Source organism: Ascaphus truei, chromosome 5 (assembly GCF_040206685.1).
Source record: "Ascaphus truei isolate aAscTru1 chromosome 5, aAscTru1.hap1, whole genome shotgun sequence".
In the NCBI taxonomy this organism is placed as follows: Eukaryota; Metazoa; Chordata; class Amphibia; order Anura; family Ascaphidae; genus Ascaphus; species Ascaphus truei.
Window position 1 is genome coordinate 272,626,396 of NC_134487.1, and position 15,105 is coordinate 272,641,500.

Here is a 15,105-nt window from a genome sequence, read left to right on the forward strand (position 1 = left end):
CGAACAAGGTATCTCATTCCTTGTGCTGTGGGACCCTGTCTATTATCCTGGCATGCTTGCTTTTGCTGAACCTCCGCTTATCTTGGACTCTATTTGCCTGTCTCTTGCCCTGACCTTTGTAACTGTGATCCTGACAACGCTGCTGTCTCTTGCCCTGACCTTTGGAACTCTGACCCCAACAATGCTGCCATCTCTTTCCCTGACATTTGGAAACACGATCCAGACAGCCACACCCTGCCCACGATCCTGGAACCATGCCTGACCATTCTAGCTTGCCTACGCATCAGATTCCAGGTCAAGGGTCAGTTACTATGCTCCCTACCTCTGCCCAACGGGTCCGTCTCCTGGACTGCAGTTAGCAATGTTACATGTTCCTCGCACCACCACAATGGACAACACAGAGATTTATTTAATTATTTATAAAATGTTTTACCAGGAAATAATACATTGAGAGTTACCTCTCGTTTTCAAGTATGTCCTGGACATTAATAGAGAAGATGGAGATAGAGAAGGCCGTGACCCTTGAGGGTCAGCTCCTTGGGAACCATGCTAATTGCTTTGCTACATTGGACCTGAAGCTGGACACCATCACCGCTACGCTGCAGACCCCCTGCAAGCATTTCAGCAAATCCAATTAGGCTCCGGCTTCTACTGCATCCTCAGCCCGATGCCGTGGTATTAAAAGAACTCAAGATTCCAACTCCAGTTTGTTTTGGAGGTCTTCCTTCTGCCTGCAGAGATTTCCTTAACCAAAGCCAAATCCAGTTTGACACACAACCTTAATAATTTTCTACTCATTGCTCCTGGGTGGAATTCATCATGGCTCTCCTGTCTAATGAAGCTTTGGCATGGCCTTTGTCACTTTATGAAAGCCTATCCATTTGGCACGATTTCCCAGACATCTGTGAGTGAGCCTGTGGTAGATGCTGAAGAACCCATGCATTTGGGGATATTGCATCATACTGAAGAGGAGAAGCAATGCCGGTGCACTACTGGGTTGTTCCTCTACTGTGGCCAGAAGGGTTGTTCCCCTACTGTGGCCAGAAGGGTCACCTGGCATGGACTTGACCGAATAAGCCGGGAAAATGAAAGTGGCTAGAGGATATTGGTGGAACTCCTCTGGGTGTAAACGCCATCACTCCTCCACCCTCCTGTCATATGATGATTCCTATTCATCTCTGTTCGGAGGGCTCCTCTGTGTCGACTCAAGCCATCTGAGATTTGGGAGCCGCTGGCATCTTTATTAGCCAGTTCTTTGCCGTCAGAGCTGGAATTACACTCCATAAGAAACCGATGCCCCTTTCCATTGCGACTATCGATGGAAGACCATTGGGATCCGGAATCATCTCTCAGGAGACAACTCAAGTCTTGGCTATTGTCGGAGTCCTGCACCATGAACTTGATGTTGTTGATCCCTTGGTTACGTACCCACAGATTGACTGGATTTTGGGACCGATACCCTGGGTCTTCTCTTGTCATTCAAAATGGGGAGCATCCGTCTCACGGAGCAAAAAACCTTGACTGGTCTCCCAGCAAGCTATTCCAGCTTCAGGGATGTCTTCAATAAAAAGCAGGTGGTGAAGGTGTTGTAAGGCAATCTCATTCCATGCACTTCTAGACCCAGTCTGCTATCCTGTCACGCTTGCCTTTGCTGAACCTCTACCTGTCTTGCATTCGATTTGTCTGTCTCTTTCCCTGAACGTTGGAACCGTGACCCGACAATGCTGCTATCTCTTAACCTGACCTTTGGAACCAACCTGACTATTTTTGCTTATCTAGGCACCAGATCCCAGGTCAATGGTCGGTTACTATACTCCCTACCTCTGCCCTGCGGGTCCCTCTCCTCGACTGCAGTTAGCAACTTTACAAAGGGAGAGATAGACATGTAGTTTGTGTTTAGCTACTGATCAGCTTAGATGTCCACCCATCAAGGGTTTGTAATTAGTATGGATGATATAAAAGCGCATACTGACTGAATGTTCCTCAGTATTATGATGGGAAGCTCCATGGACACTTTCAGCCAGTTCAGGCTTTTTACCAGCTCTCCCAATTTTAAAATCTGAAAGGGATAGACGTCCAAGTAATAAGGAGCCAAGAGACAATGCTCCACAGATACTGAGTGGAAGGAGTGGCCATGCTAATTGCACTGAGATTTCAGGTACAAAAGCAAGCTCCTTCAGCTGTAGATTCTAACATTCTTTGGATAATCTGTAACAAAAGACATAGGATTGCACTCCTGTGTATTTGAAAAAAAAAGTAACAAAAGGCTCAGTATCCTAACTACTATTTAAAATGTTCAAATAAATACACTTTATAGCTCTGCTGATATTTGAAAATGCAAACTACGAGTAGGTATTTTCAGGCCAAACATCCCCAATACTTTATAGCAGTCTTGGTATGTACAAATGTGATATGTATTAAGAAGACCTTTCTGCTCTGTGATATGATAAATGATATATCTTAGCGTCATTGATTGCAGTTATTTTCCCTAAGTCCAGATTCCTAAAATCAAAGTTGAACAAGTTCAGCCGTGATATAACCTCTGGCTCCTCTGTTATACAAGCGTTGAGTATATTAGTCAATGCACCTCATTGACCACATTGACCTGGGAATGAGAATGAATCCTTCCAGAATAAAAATATGAAGAGCCAAAGTAGGTGTTTTCCGCGTTTCAAGAAACCATGCGAAAACTCTTCTTAGTGAAAACTGTTATGTAAATGATGCCAATTATGATCAGTTAGGAGAGAGGAACACACTTACCTCCTTTGGTACATGCTGCTAGCAAGTTGACAATGTTCAAGTGAGGACCCAGATGGCTCATGATCTTCAGTTCAGACATGAGAGCCTGTTTTTCGCTACTTCTCGCTGTTGCTATGACAGGAACAGAAAGAGAAGAACAACTTTAGTTTTCTTTCAATAAGAAGATTCGATAACAAAGGCTAAAAGCATAAAGAAAATTTTGTCAGCTTAGAGCACCTCCATTATTTACTGTGTTAAAACGTAATTCTAACAAAAAGTTATGCTATTCTGACACCTAGAGGACTGTAAAAACTCACATTTTAGCATCTTTACAGCTACTTTCATGGTTGACTGGGAATGGCCTAGCCCATGTGCTGTAGCTTCAACCACTCTACCAAATGCACCAGAGCCAAGTGTTCGACCTAAGGAAGAAACAGAAAAATACTTTCAAATAACTTAGTCTTAAGGGAATGCTGGCAATGTTATCAATAAAACTATTTACCAGTGATTGGACAAGTGGAAACATAGTCCCCCTTCGCAAAAACAGAAGTAGGGTAGAATCAGCTATCTAAATGCCAGTGAGCTGACATTTTATGGTGGGACTGTTGAGGGAAAGTAACCACCAGTGGAGTACCTCAGGAATCAGTGCTGGGACAATTACTCTTTAATTGTGACATTAGAAATGGTCTTAAAGGTAAAATTCCATTGTGCAAATGACACAAAAAGCTGCAACAGGGTTGACACCCTGGAGGATTTTATGGATCACTCATTGGTAAGACCCAGAGGCAGGATGGCCTCGGGGGCAGAGGGGAAATTGCCCTCCAGGTTGCTCACATTTCGTAATTCTGGGCCGGTAGCTGCTGGGAGGGGGGGAGATCTGCATTCACATGGCAGGCAGGGCTGCTGCTAGAGAACCAGATTCCAGCCATGTGGGGGCACCTGTGAGCTCCCCTTAACTGGCCTCCGTTCTCCTCTCTGCCCCAGCCCCAGGTTAGTAAGTGTTTATGTGTATGTATTTTAGTCAGCGTAATAAAAATGGCAGGGATATTACATATTTTAATCAATCTGGGACTTCAGGGGCTAACGTTGGTTACAAATTGTGTTATAAACACAACAATTATTTTTACGAAAGGTCAAGACCCTTCCTGTGTCTGTGTTGATAAAGAGGGCCTAGCCTGGGGGCTATTACTGATGGCCAACTAAAAGTGAAAAATGTACAGTTTGGAAGGCTATAGACGTTAGCCAGATCCTGGGCTGTCAGCCTCAAAGAAATTCTTACATTCCTGAAATATCCTCTGTACATCACAGTGGGAGGTGACAAACAGGTCACCACTTAGTCTGGAGGCTGTATTAAATATAAGAGATCATTGAACTGGCACCTATTTGCAAGAATAACAGATATATATTTGTAAATGTTGCAATGAAACAAATCAAATGATGCCAAACACTCGATGTTTTTAGGAAGTGGCAAGGGACAGACACTCAGTTGTCGCTCAAACTTCAGAGCAAGTCAGTCAAAATTTGTATTTTTACAGTCAGCAAACTCGCCTGAACCTATTGATATGACTCAGGTGTCTCAGTAAAATGGCCACAAAGTTTGAGGCCTTTTATATATTGAGTCAGAATTTCAACGTCGCAAGAAAAGCTTTTATTCCCCCTTTCAATTCGTAAAAATGTCAGTAAGGCTGATTGATGGAACGGGGTGGATTTATGTTTATTTCAATGCAGAAGGTCTGGGCATAAAAGTTGGCATGTTTGAATAGAAAATTAGAATTCAACAGAGGTGTGTTTTGGGATTAAACATGTGAATTTTCATATTTTCTACACCAGTGACATCTCTGCGAAGATCCTATGACATGTGATAACGTATAGGGAAATGTATTTTTTAAAGAAACTTGTCTGCATTTATTGTAACTGTATGTTCTTGTAACAATATCTCCCCTCAATCCATCCCAATATAGCATGTCACATGCTTACAAGTGCGCTGTCCGTGACGGATGCTATATTGGAACGGATTGACTGGAAACATTGTTCATTTCCAGGATCTTTGCGGAACGTGAAAAGTGGGTCAGCCATATAGTTATTGATCAGTCTAGAAAGGGTTACAAAACCATTTCTAAGATTTGGGGCTCCACCAATCCACCGTCAGACATATAGAGGCCTATGCACTAGCAGCGATAAGCCACTTCTCGCCAAAAAGGCCTCCAGCGATTCAGTAAGCCCCGATAAGTCGGCGATAACAGACCTTTTCGGAAAAAAAATTTGCTTAGGGGGAAAAAATAAATAAATCGCCAAGCGAGCAGCGATAAGCTACTTATCGCCAGGCTTTCAAACTCGTGCAATTCTAGTTGCCCCGATTAGCTGATCAAGGCTAATCGCCGCACTAGAATTGAGATCCTCTCAAAATCGTCCCGCCAGGAAAAGATGGCAAGAAGGTAGGGAGAAGCAGCTGATAAGCAGCGAGACGGGACTTAGAAAAAACAAATGCATTTTCCTTGCATCGGATTGATGCCGGGAATCTCCGGCGCAGATATCCTTTAATATCAGCACTGGAGACACCTGGCATCAATCCGATGCAATAAAAATGATTTACAGTCAACTTCATTACCTTAGCGGCTAACCGGTAAGTCAATGAAGGGGTTAAGGAACAACAACAGCTTATTGGGGGAGAGGGGGTGAGTGAAGTGGGTACTTGGCCCTTCATTCACCCCCTCTGCCCTCAATAAACATTACAATATGTACTAACCACCAATACACAACCCATCCCGTGACCCCACATAAAACCATACATTTTTTTATACGTAGGATTAATACCAGAGGCCGGCGGGGGTCCCCATGGGTGTCAGGGGGTCCCCGGGTGTTTCCCATGGGTGTCTGGGGGCCCTTGGGGGGTTCCCATGGGTGTCTGGGAGCTTTTGGGTGGTTTCCACGGGTGTCTGGGAGCCCATGGGTGTCTGGGGGCCCATGGGTGTCTGGGGACCCTCGGGTGGTCCCCACGGGTGTATGGGGGTCCTCAGGTGGTCCCCGTGGGTGTCCGGGGGTCCTCGTGTGGTCCCCGCTGGCCTGCGGTAACAATCCTGTTGCAAAAAAACAAATGTGGAAGACATTACAATAAATACACCTCCCCCGCCCCCCCCCCCCCCACCGTCCCAACACATACAGTACAGATATGGATAATAGCTCATTTGCCCATTATTAAATCAAACATTAGCCAGGCAGCATAAATAAAGTAAATAAACCTTTCTACTTACCCCTGTCATCATGAAGGGCGTCCTTGTCAGCATAATGCAGAGCCATGTCCTCCGTTGCCAGAAAGAATATATGAAATAAAACAATCTAATGGCCCCTAACCCCTTAACCCTCAATTCTGCATTTTATTACAAGATTCTAGAGGAGAATGGCAGGCCATCTGTACGTGAGCTGAAGATGAAGCGAAAGTGGGTCATGTAGGAAGACAATGATCCAAAACGTACAAGTAGCTCTACAAAAGATTGGCTGCAGAAGATGACATTCTTCATTTTAGAATGGGCTAGTCAAAGTCCGGACCTAAACCCCATCAAAATGTTGTGGCAGAACCTGAAGCGAGCTGTCCATGCAAGGACGCCATCAAATGTCACTGAGTTTAAGCAGTTCTGTAAGAAGGAATGGGCCAAAATTCCTCAAAACCGATGTGAGAGACTGTCCAGCAGTTACAGGAAACGCTTACTTGAAGTCATTGCTGCTCAAGCGGGTGCCACCAGGTACTGAATCTAAAGGTTCACATACTTTTTCACAGATAGATATTGAATGTTTAATCATTTGTGGATAAATAAATATTGAAAAAGTATCATGTTTTTGTGTCATTTGTTTGATCATGTTATCTGTATCTATTATTAGGAGTTAGATTAAGATCTAATAGCATTTTAGGTTTTAAATACTGTATATGAAATATGTGAAAATAATAAGGGGTTCACAACCTTTTTCTCGCCACTGTATATTTATTGTGGATGCATCTGTGAATGTAAAGTTCATGTATCTGATGTGGGTATGTTTTAGGGTGTCTGTATCTGATGTGTGTGTGTGTGTGTGTAAATTGCATGCATCTAATATGTATTTGTATAGGTATAATACATGTGTATGTATGGGGCATGTATCTGATGTGTATATGTGTGCATCGGATGTGTATGTGTATACAGTATGTACCTTGTATGTGTGTGCATGGTGCAAGTATCTAGGATGTGTGTGCGTGTGTGAACATGGTGCATGTATCTGGTGTGTTTGTGCATGGTGCATATATCTGGTGTGTGTGTGTGTGTGTGTGTGTGTGTGTGTTTGTGTGTGCAAGTACTGTATATGATGTGCATATGTGTATAGTGCATGTATCTGCTACGTGGGTGGATGGTGCATTGTGCACATATCTGGCATGTGGGTGCATTGTGCATGTATGTGGTGTATGTATCGTATGTATATGTGTATATGGTGCGTATGGTGCTTATATCTGGCATGTATATTTATGTGTACATTAATTGGTACACTTTTGAAATTGCATAGCGTGTGTGATATCTGGGCTGGTGAGCCATGCTTGCCACCAGGCAAAAATTGGCCAGCCAGCCCCTGGTAACACCTCACCTAGAGTTCAGTTCTGGAGACCATATCTTCCGAAGGATATAAAAAAGGGTTACTAAAATGAATGGTTGAAGGGTCTATCTACACCATAAAACTTATTAGGAAAGACTGAATGACTCTAATATGTACAGCTTAGAGGAGAGAAGAGAGAGGGGGGTATGATAGAAACTTTCAAATACATAAAGGGTTTCAACAACGTACAGGAGGAAAGCATATTTCAGTGAAAGAGAAGAGCTAGAACAAGAGGTCATTCTCTGGAGCTAGAGGGGGGTGGGCTCAGGGGAAATGTGAGGAAGTACTTCTTCACAGAAAGAGTGGTGGATTTATGAAATAGCCTCCCAGCAGAGGTGGTAATACAAAAGGAGAATTAAAAAATGCTTGGGATAAACATAAAGCTGTCTTAAATATAAAAGAAAAGGATCAAAAAGGGTCTGAAGTCCTACAGCAGATAGAAAATCGGGTAGACTAGGTGGGTACCGTCACATTCTGTTGCTATATTTTGATAAGCTCTCTGAAACAGTAAAAAGTGTCTGACTATACACTGAAGTTTATGATATGAATATCCCACCAATCATGAACACATTGAAGAAAGATCTCAAAACTGGGACTCATTCCAATTATTCTGGACGGGCCGTATAGCTTCGGTTACGATGAATCGCTTGCCGCGCATTCTATATCTCTTTCAGGTTCTCCCAGTGGAGGTCCCTATACTTGGAGGTAGCAATAGCGATTTCATCTGGCACAGGAGAAAACCCAGAATTAAGAGGAGGACCATGATTAAATCAAGTATATCAGGGGGTCTGGCCCAACCAGACCTCATGTGATTACAAAGCTGCTAGGTTGAGACACCTGATCTGCTGGGCCCTAGCAAGGGGTAAAAAAAAATCCTTAGGTTGATATAGAGGAAACGGAAGCTGTAAATTCAAATATGGGAGGTTCTCTTGTGGTTAGAAAAATCTAAGAGACCCACTCAGGCCCATACACAGCCAGTTATTGGGCATTCACTTAAAGTTTGGGATACTATCTGCAAACAAAAAAACATTTAAACTATGCTATCCCCCCCCCCCCCCAACACCTCTAGTAGATAACCCAGACTGCTCACCAAACAGGTACTTTTATGATCTGGTGCAGGTCAGGAATAACTAGGGTAGGAGATATGATTACAAGGAACAAAGTGAAGTCATTCACAGAAATCCAGACAGAGTAAAATATACCCCCAAGCATATTTTTCAAAACCTCGTGTAGAGATAAGAATGACATCTATAGGCCACTGACGACATTTGAACATCTGTATATGAACTCCACTTACCACAAAGGGACAATAGCTCTACTTTACCAAATTCTAATTGCTCCAGCTAACACTCGCAAGGATACAACATATACTCAGTAGGGAGAGAGACATTGGGCATGAATTGGAGAAAGATGATTGGGGTGACATATTTGCGAGAATGGCTAAATCCTCCAGGTGCTCCTCCATTAGAGAAACTAATCTCAACATTTTACACAGATGGTACTACACCCTGCCCCAATTACACAACTTTTTTTACGGCCACCTCACCTTTGTGCTGTCAGAACTCCGGAAACGTGGGCTCATTCAAACATATATGGTGGTCGTGTCTTAGGATCACAGGGTTTTGGAAGAAATAAAAATCAAAAGGCTAATTCTCCAGGCTGTGGGTTTTTGCCTGCCATGGAATATCGAATCAGTCCTGATTACTAGGTCTGCTGAGAATTTAGCCCGTCACACTGATGCGCTGATCAAACATATTCTCTCTGCTGCCAAAACCAAAATTGGTAGCAACTGGAAACAAGTTAATCCCCCCAACAATAAAGGCAGTCTGTAACAAACGTAATGATATAATGGGTATGGAAAAGCTAACGAGCCTCCTTGAGGATGAACAAACTAAATTTACAAACATCTGGGGCCCATGGATATCTCACTGTGCTCAGTCTGGTCATTGCTGCACATTACAGCAGTCCTGCTGCACATGTGTGAGGCCTTGGACCTCGAAGGGGGGCCTCCAGTGAATTCAAAGTTACCATGCTGCAATACCCTCCTATCCATCGTGGGTACCCATTAAATGTACATCTGTCATATTATTCATATGTATCTTCCCCCTCTCCCCTATTTTATTTCTGTATCCCCCTACCTTCCCCCCACAAAATAAAAAAATATTTGAGTTATAAAAAAAATGTGCTGAATATTTAGTAATTTTGCTACATTTCTAAAATACTGTTTTTACATCGGTATTACTAAGAAATGAATAGCCAATAAGTCTCATTATTTATTTATTTATAAAATGTTTTACCAGGAAGGAATACATTGAGAGTTACCTCTCGTTTTCAAGTATGTCCTGGGCACAGAGTTATAATGACAAATACGTGGTTTTTATTGCCAACATGCTAGATACAAATGAACAAAACATTTATATGTGTTATAAAAGTTGCCTAATGTATCACAGCAAAAAGAAGACATAGTAATAACTGAAACACTAAATAGTATATATACACCATTCTTGTCATGTGTTGTAAAACAAAGAATTATAATCGCTAGATAGTAAGTCGATATATTGATTGATACATTCAGAACCAGAGTCACAATATGTTTCCATTAGTTATTAAACAATATTGATACAACAAGGGCTATATGTAACTACCTGGATAGTAATGAGTAACATGGAGGGGGGGGGGGATGAGTGGGAGAGAGTGAAGAAATATGCATGATGGAAATAAAGTAATTATTCTCACAAGTGTGCCAGAGGCCCCATATAATCCTGCATTCATAATATGTAACTTTGGGGTCACATTGCCATATCATTTATATTAAATGTTCTAGCCCCTCGGTTAAACAAATACCGTAACTAAAACTCCAGTAGTTCATAAAGGTACAGAGAGCATCGAGCTAGAAATCATCAAGTGCATCATATAAGTCACATCGTGTATCATAGCAAAATAGGGCATCCTAATAAGTGCCATATCATACTCCAATATTATATATATATATATACACACATACACATATACAAAATCAAAATCTCGATACCGTTCTGTGGCTAACTGTAAGGGAGTGAAGAGGTTAATTCCCCTTTCTAAAGCATCAGGAGACTGCACGGGTGTCGGATTGTACACCTGAACAGGAAGGTGCGCACAATCAACTCCTGATTGAGCAGGGATAAAAGACAGGAAGCTGTCAGAGACAGAGAGACTGCTTTCCTCCACAGAGAGAGAGGAAGTTAAACTTCTCCCAGCCAGGAGAGTCTTGCTGTTATGGACCCTATGACTGAAGGAAGCAGGCCTGCGGGGTCCAGCTGGGAATCACACCCAGGATAAAGATTGCTCCCTAGAACCGGCGTTCCTAAAGTAGTGAAGGAGTGACACAGAGACTCTGTGAAGGAATCCCTGCAATTCACATAAGCGTTTCTATATTACTCCCTAAATACTGTTCCATATGTTTGTTATAGTTAGTTTCCCTAATGGGAATAGGATTTTATTTTATTATTTTGTTTTGCCTTAAAGGGGCAGTAGCCCCAATGTTTTGGTTGCTGTTTGGTGGCAAATAGACCACTATAGTTAAGCGAAACCCTCTGTCTGTGCATCTATCTGCCCTCGCCTACAGGCTGCTCTGTCACACTAACGAAATGCTTTTATTTGTGCGAGCTTTCGAGATACACAGATCTCTTCTTCCGGCGATGTTACAATAGATGAAGCAAGAAAGGTTTTACTTTAAAACAGCCTGGAATGTTATCTGTTGAAGAAGCCTATCCCTCCCCCTGTGCAGTATGCGATTTATGACTTTAGGTGTTAAATGGTCCCTGAATGTTTGTGATGTAAGAGTGTGTGTGTGTGTAAATATAAATGTATAAAGCGCCCACAGTGTATACAGCGCTTTACAAAAGGTGTGTGTGGAGGGAGAGTGAATACCAATAGTGTTGGTGGGTGTTGAAATGTAAGAGGGTGTTGATATATTAAATGTGTGTGGATACTATGTAGTCCCTATTGGTATATAGGGATAGAATTACATTGTACGCTTTTTCTTAACATATGTTGCAAAACTATAAACAAAATGATACTTCTAAGATGATGAATCTATCGTTCGCCATTTTGTTATTGAACATTAAATAAGTTTCAGAATAAAAGCCAAAATATATTGACAATAATTATTAAACGGTACTGGTACCACCGGTATCATAATGATAATGCGGTATCATTATCGTTTCATAATTTTTGTCAATACTCATTACTATAGTAACGGCGGTAACGTCCTTGGTAAGTATGTCAGGAACTATGAGTCAAAATAGCGGGATTGTTGCCTGACTGAACCATATGTGGAGAAAGCAAAGATACAGTCTATAGGCATACCCCGGTTTAAGGAGACTCACTTTAAGTACACTCGTGAGTAAGGACATATCGCCCAATAGGCAAACAGCAGCTCACGCATGCGCCTGTCAGCACGTCCTGAACAGCAATACCAGCTCCCTACCTGTACCGAAGCTGTGCGCAAGTGGGGAGACTATAGAGCCTGTTACAAATGCGTTATTTACATCAGTTATGCACGTATATGCGTTTGCAGTACAGTACATGCATCGATAAGTGGGGAAAATGTAGTGCTTCACTTTAAGTACATTTTCGCTTTACATACATGCTTCAGTCCCATTGCGTACGTTAATGCGGGGTATGCCTGTATTTCTTTTTTAGGCCACATTTTCAAAATATTTCAATTAATTGTCCAAAATACCGAAGTGACCCCCTTTGCACATATTTCATTGCACCAATGCATGCAGCATATTTACTCTACTTGTGCACAAGGGATATATTTCCCTGCGGTTCAGATTGCGTAGTGAGCCCACTGAATGGGCTGAAAGAGTGACTCGGTGAGTGAAGGCACTGACTCTGAAAACAATGGCACGGCGTTTAAAGCAGATGTCAACTCCTTGTGTTCCTTGTGACAAATTGCTGCATCTCCCTCTGTCTCCAGCACCAAACAAAACTCAACACGATTGTAAGCTCTACGGGGCAGGGGCTGATGACTGAAAAAAATTTCTATGTACACCGTCAACGCTACACAAGAAGAAAAGAAATGCCAGACCCAATGACAAGGGACTACGACCTGGGGCACTCAAAGGGTTAAATGTGAACTCTAAGGCCTCAATTATACCAGAAACTGCAGAGCGATTCGGTGACGTCATCGTAGCGACGCGGTGCTACATGCACATGCAATTTTTAGCGCTACTGCAGGGAGCTCGCTCTCTCTCTCCTGCAATCCTGCGTTTCAAAATTACCACCTAGCATATAGTGTTTCCACTGCAGCAAGGGATTCTGGGAAAAGCCATGCAAATGGGCATACCAGGTGACACGTTGTGCTCATTTGCATGACACAACGTGTCACTTGGTATGCTCATTTGCATGACATTTCCCAGAATCCATTGCTGCAATGAAAGCACTGTATGCTAGATTGTAATGGTGAAAGGCAGGGTTGCAGACGTGTGCGTGCGTTGTTTAAGATACACTGTGATTGGCCGTGCAAATCACGTGACGCTGCCGTCGTCTGTGAAAAACAAAATCTCTTCATGAGACAGAAGCTTTGCAGCACGTCGCGGCGCTGCCGTCGCGATTGGTATGTGCGCTTTCATTGCATTTTATAGTTTTGTTTTGAAGCTGCGCGGCGTCGAGCGTGATTTCTGGTATAATCACGGCCTAACACATTTTTTTATTAGACTGCAATAGTGCCATTCGAGGCAGGTCATCTTGCGCAGCTTCCTATGGGGGTGTGGGGGATATAAACCTCCATCAGGTACTGGCAGTGCCTTCTTCGTTAAGTGTCCAGGGAACCAGGGGGGTCGCCAAAGTTCAAATTAACGTTGATGCAATGCCCCAGAGCTGAAAATGAATGTGGTTCAGCTCCGGGGGACCTCTTGCTTCCTATACATGGTAAAAAGAATCGGGGGCCCAGAGAGGAACTGTGTCTTTACTGAATAATCCTCTACATCAGGGGTGTGCAAAGTGGGGGTCACGACTCCGAGATTCGCTGCGGAGGGCGCGGGGTGTTCGAATCCCGAAGGCATTTAAATGAATGCCGGGGGAGCTGCAAGGCCTCTGTAAACTTCTGCTTATCGTGGTTCAGTCGGCTCCTGGTGACGCGCCAAGACGTCAGTGCCAATGTAAGCAGGGAAGGCGCAAAGAGAGGGGGACAACCGTCAGGGGGGGGCGCAGGAAAAAAAATTGCGCTCCCCTGCTCTACATTTCAACACCAGAGGCCCTATTTCAAGCTAACCACTTGAGGGCGCTCTCTGCCTATGCAGTTTCCAATAAAAAACTTCCTGGTAATAGTAACATGCTGTCAGTCTTTCTAGCAGTAAATGGTTAGCAAATCCACTGAGATTTAGAAATATACGATAGTGTGCAATCATACATGGGGTGGATCTTGAGTTCCTTCCTTCAATATAAATAGACAGCAATGAAATCATTTATCTAAACTAAAGTTAAAAAAAATAATGGATTGTTTAGGCCATGGATGGCCTAGTCCAGTCCTCAATGGCCACCAACAGGGCAGGTTATAAGGATTTCCCTGCTTCAGCACAGGTGACTCAATCAGTGGCTCAGTCATAATGACTGCACCACCTGTGCTGAAGCAGGGATATCCTGCAAACCTGACCTGTTGGTGGCCCGTGAGTAGTGGAGTTGGTCGTCCCTGGTTTAGGCTGAAAACCGTTTGCAGTCGAATTGTGTCTAGTGATGAACGCTAAACACATAACAGGTTGTGTAAGGAGCGACTCCATGTTAAACAACAAGACAGAAAGCAAAGAAATTCAACGGGAGCGCAGGAGACGCTGACCATTCTGATTAATGCTATCATCCCCAAATGGTCAGAGACTCCGGCAAGAGGGAGTAGCTGTTACTGATCTGGAAAAAATACATGTCCCGCGCCATATTCAATGAAGATAAGAATTATTACCTTCTGAAAAACAGAAGGTCTACTTGGGAGGTTTTATCATTTAAAACAAATGTGGGTTTTTAAACTGAATAAGCTGGTGCTTTACTGGGGTATTTTACATTTATTGTTATACGGGGGAAAAAAATATTGTGATTTTCCCTTTCTTAAGTTAGTATATTTATTGCAAGTTGTGATACATGTAATGGATTAACATAAGAGTTATTCATGTGTACTGACAAAAACAGAAAGCCTGTGAGGTTTTGACAGCTGTGTACATTGTAATTGAATGTATTTTGGCCCATTGAAGGATATCCACAAACTACATCACAACAAATCATTCCTCACAATAATAAATTATCAGCCTACAAATGTACCTTTCTCCAGGTACAATATGGCTAATAGCACGTAGAGGGAATAGGAGAGTGACACAATGTAACTTTGATTTCATTTAACAATGCATTGTTGCTGGCCCATCTAGCACCACAGGACTTGGGCTAGTCTAAAACCGGGAATAATAATAAAAATTAAAAAAATGCAATGTACTTCTATATGGAAGTGTTATATACTTTGTCAGACATATGTATAGGAATATTAACATTTGGAACATAATTTAGGTGGGAGAGATTTGTAAAGAACGTTACGTCAGAGCCACCTGCTCCTGCACCAGATTGTTTGAAAGATGTTGTGCACATATAGATCAATGTCAATAACTGTATTTTACTACTAGGAAGATACTCTTAATGGTTAGTGGCAATTAAACATTTAGTAATATTTTTAGTAAAACTGTTATATTATGGATTCAAACAACATCGCTTTAAAGCAGCAGTCCA

At 42.6% G+C, this 15,105-nt stretch overlaps 1 protein-coding gene across 3 annotated transcripts in view; it reads right to left on the reverse strand.

Annotated features, from left to right (window-relative positions):
* PDGFRB (platelet derived growth factor receptor beta) overlaps positions 1 to 15,105 on the reverse strand; it is a 101,922-nt gene that overhangs the window by 23,047 nt on the left and 63,770 nt on the right. For all 3 annotated transcript variants that reach the window (XM_075602069.1, XM_075602068.1, XM_075602067.1), the window contains exons 13-14: positions 3,057 to 3,161; positions 2,761 to 2,871 (exon numbers count right to left, since the gene is read on the reverse strand). In XM_075602069.1, coding sequence (XP_075458184.1) covers positions 2,761 to 2,871; positions 3,057 to 3,161 — 216 coding nt within the window. The remainder of the gene's footprint in view (positions 1 to 2,760; positions 2,872 to 3,056; positions 3,162 to 15,105) is intronic.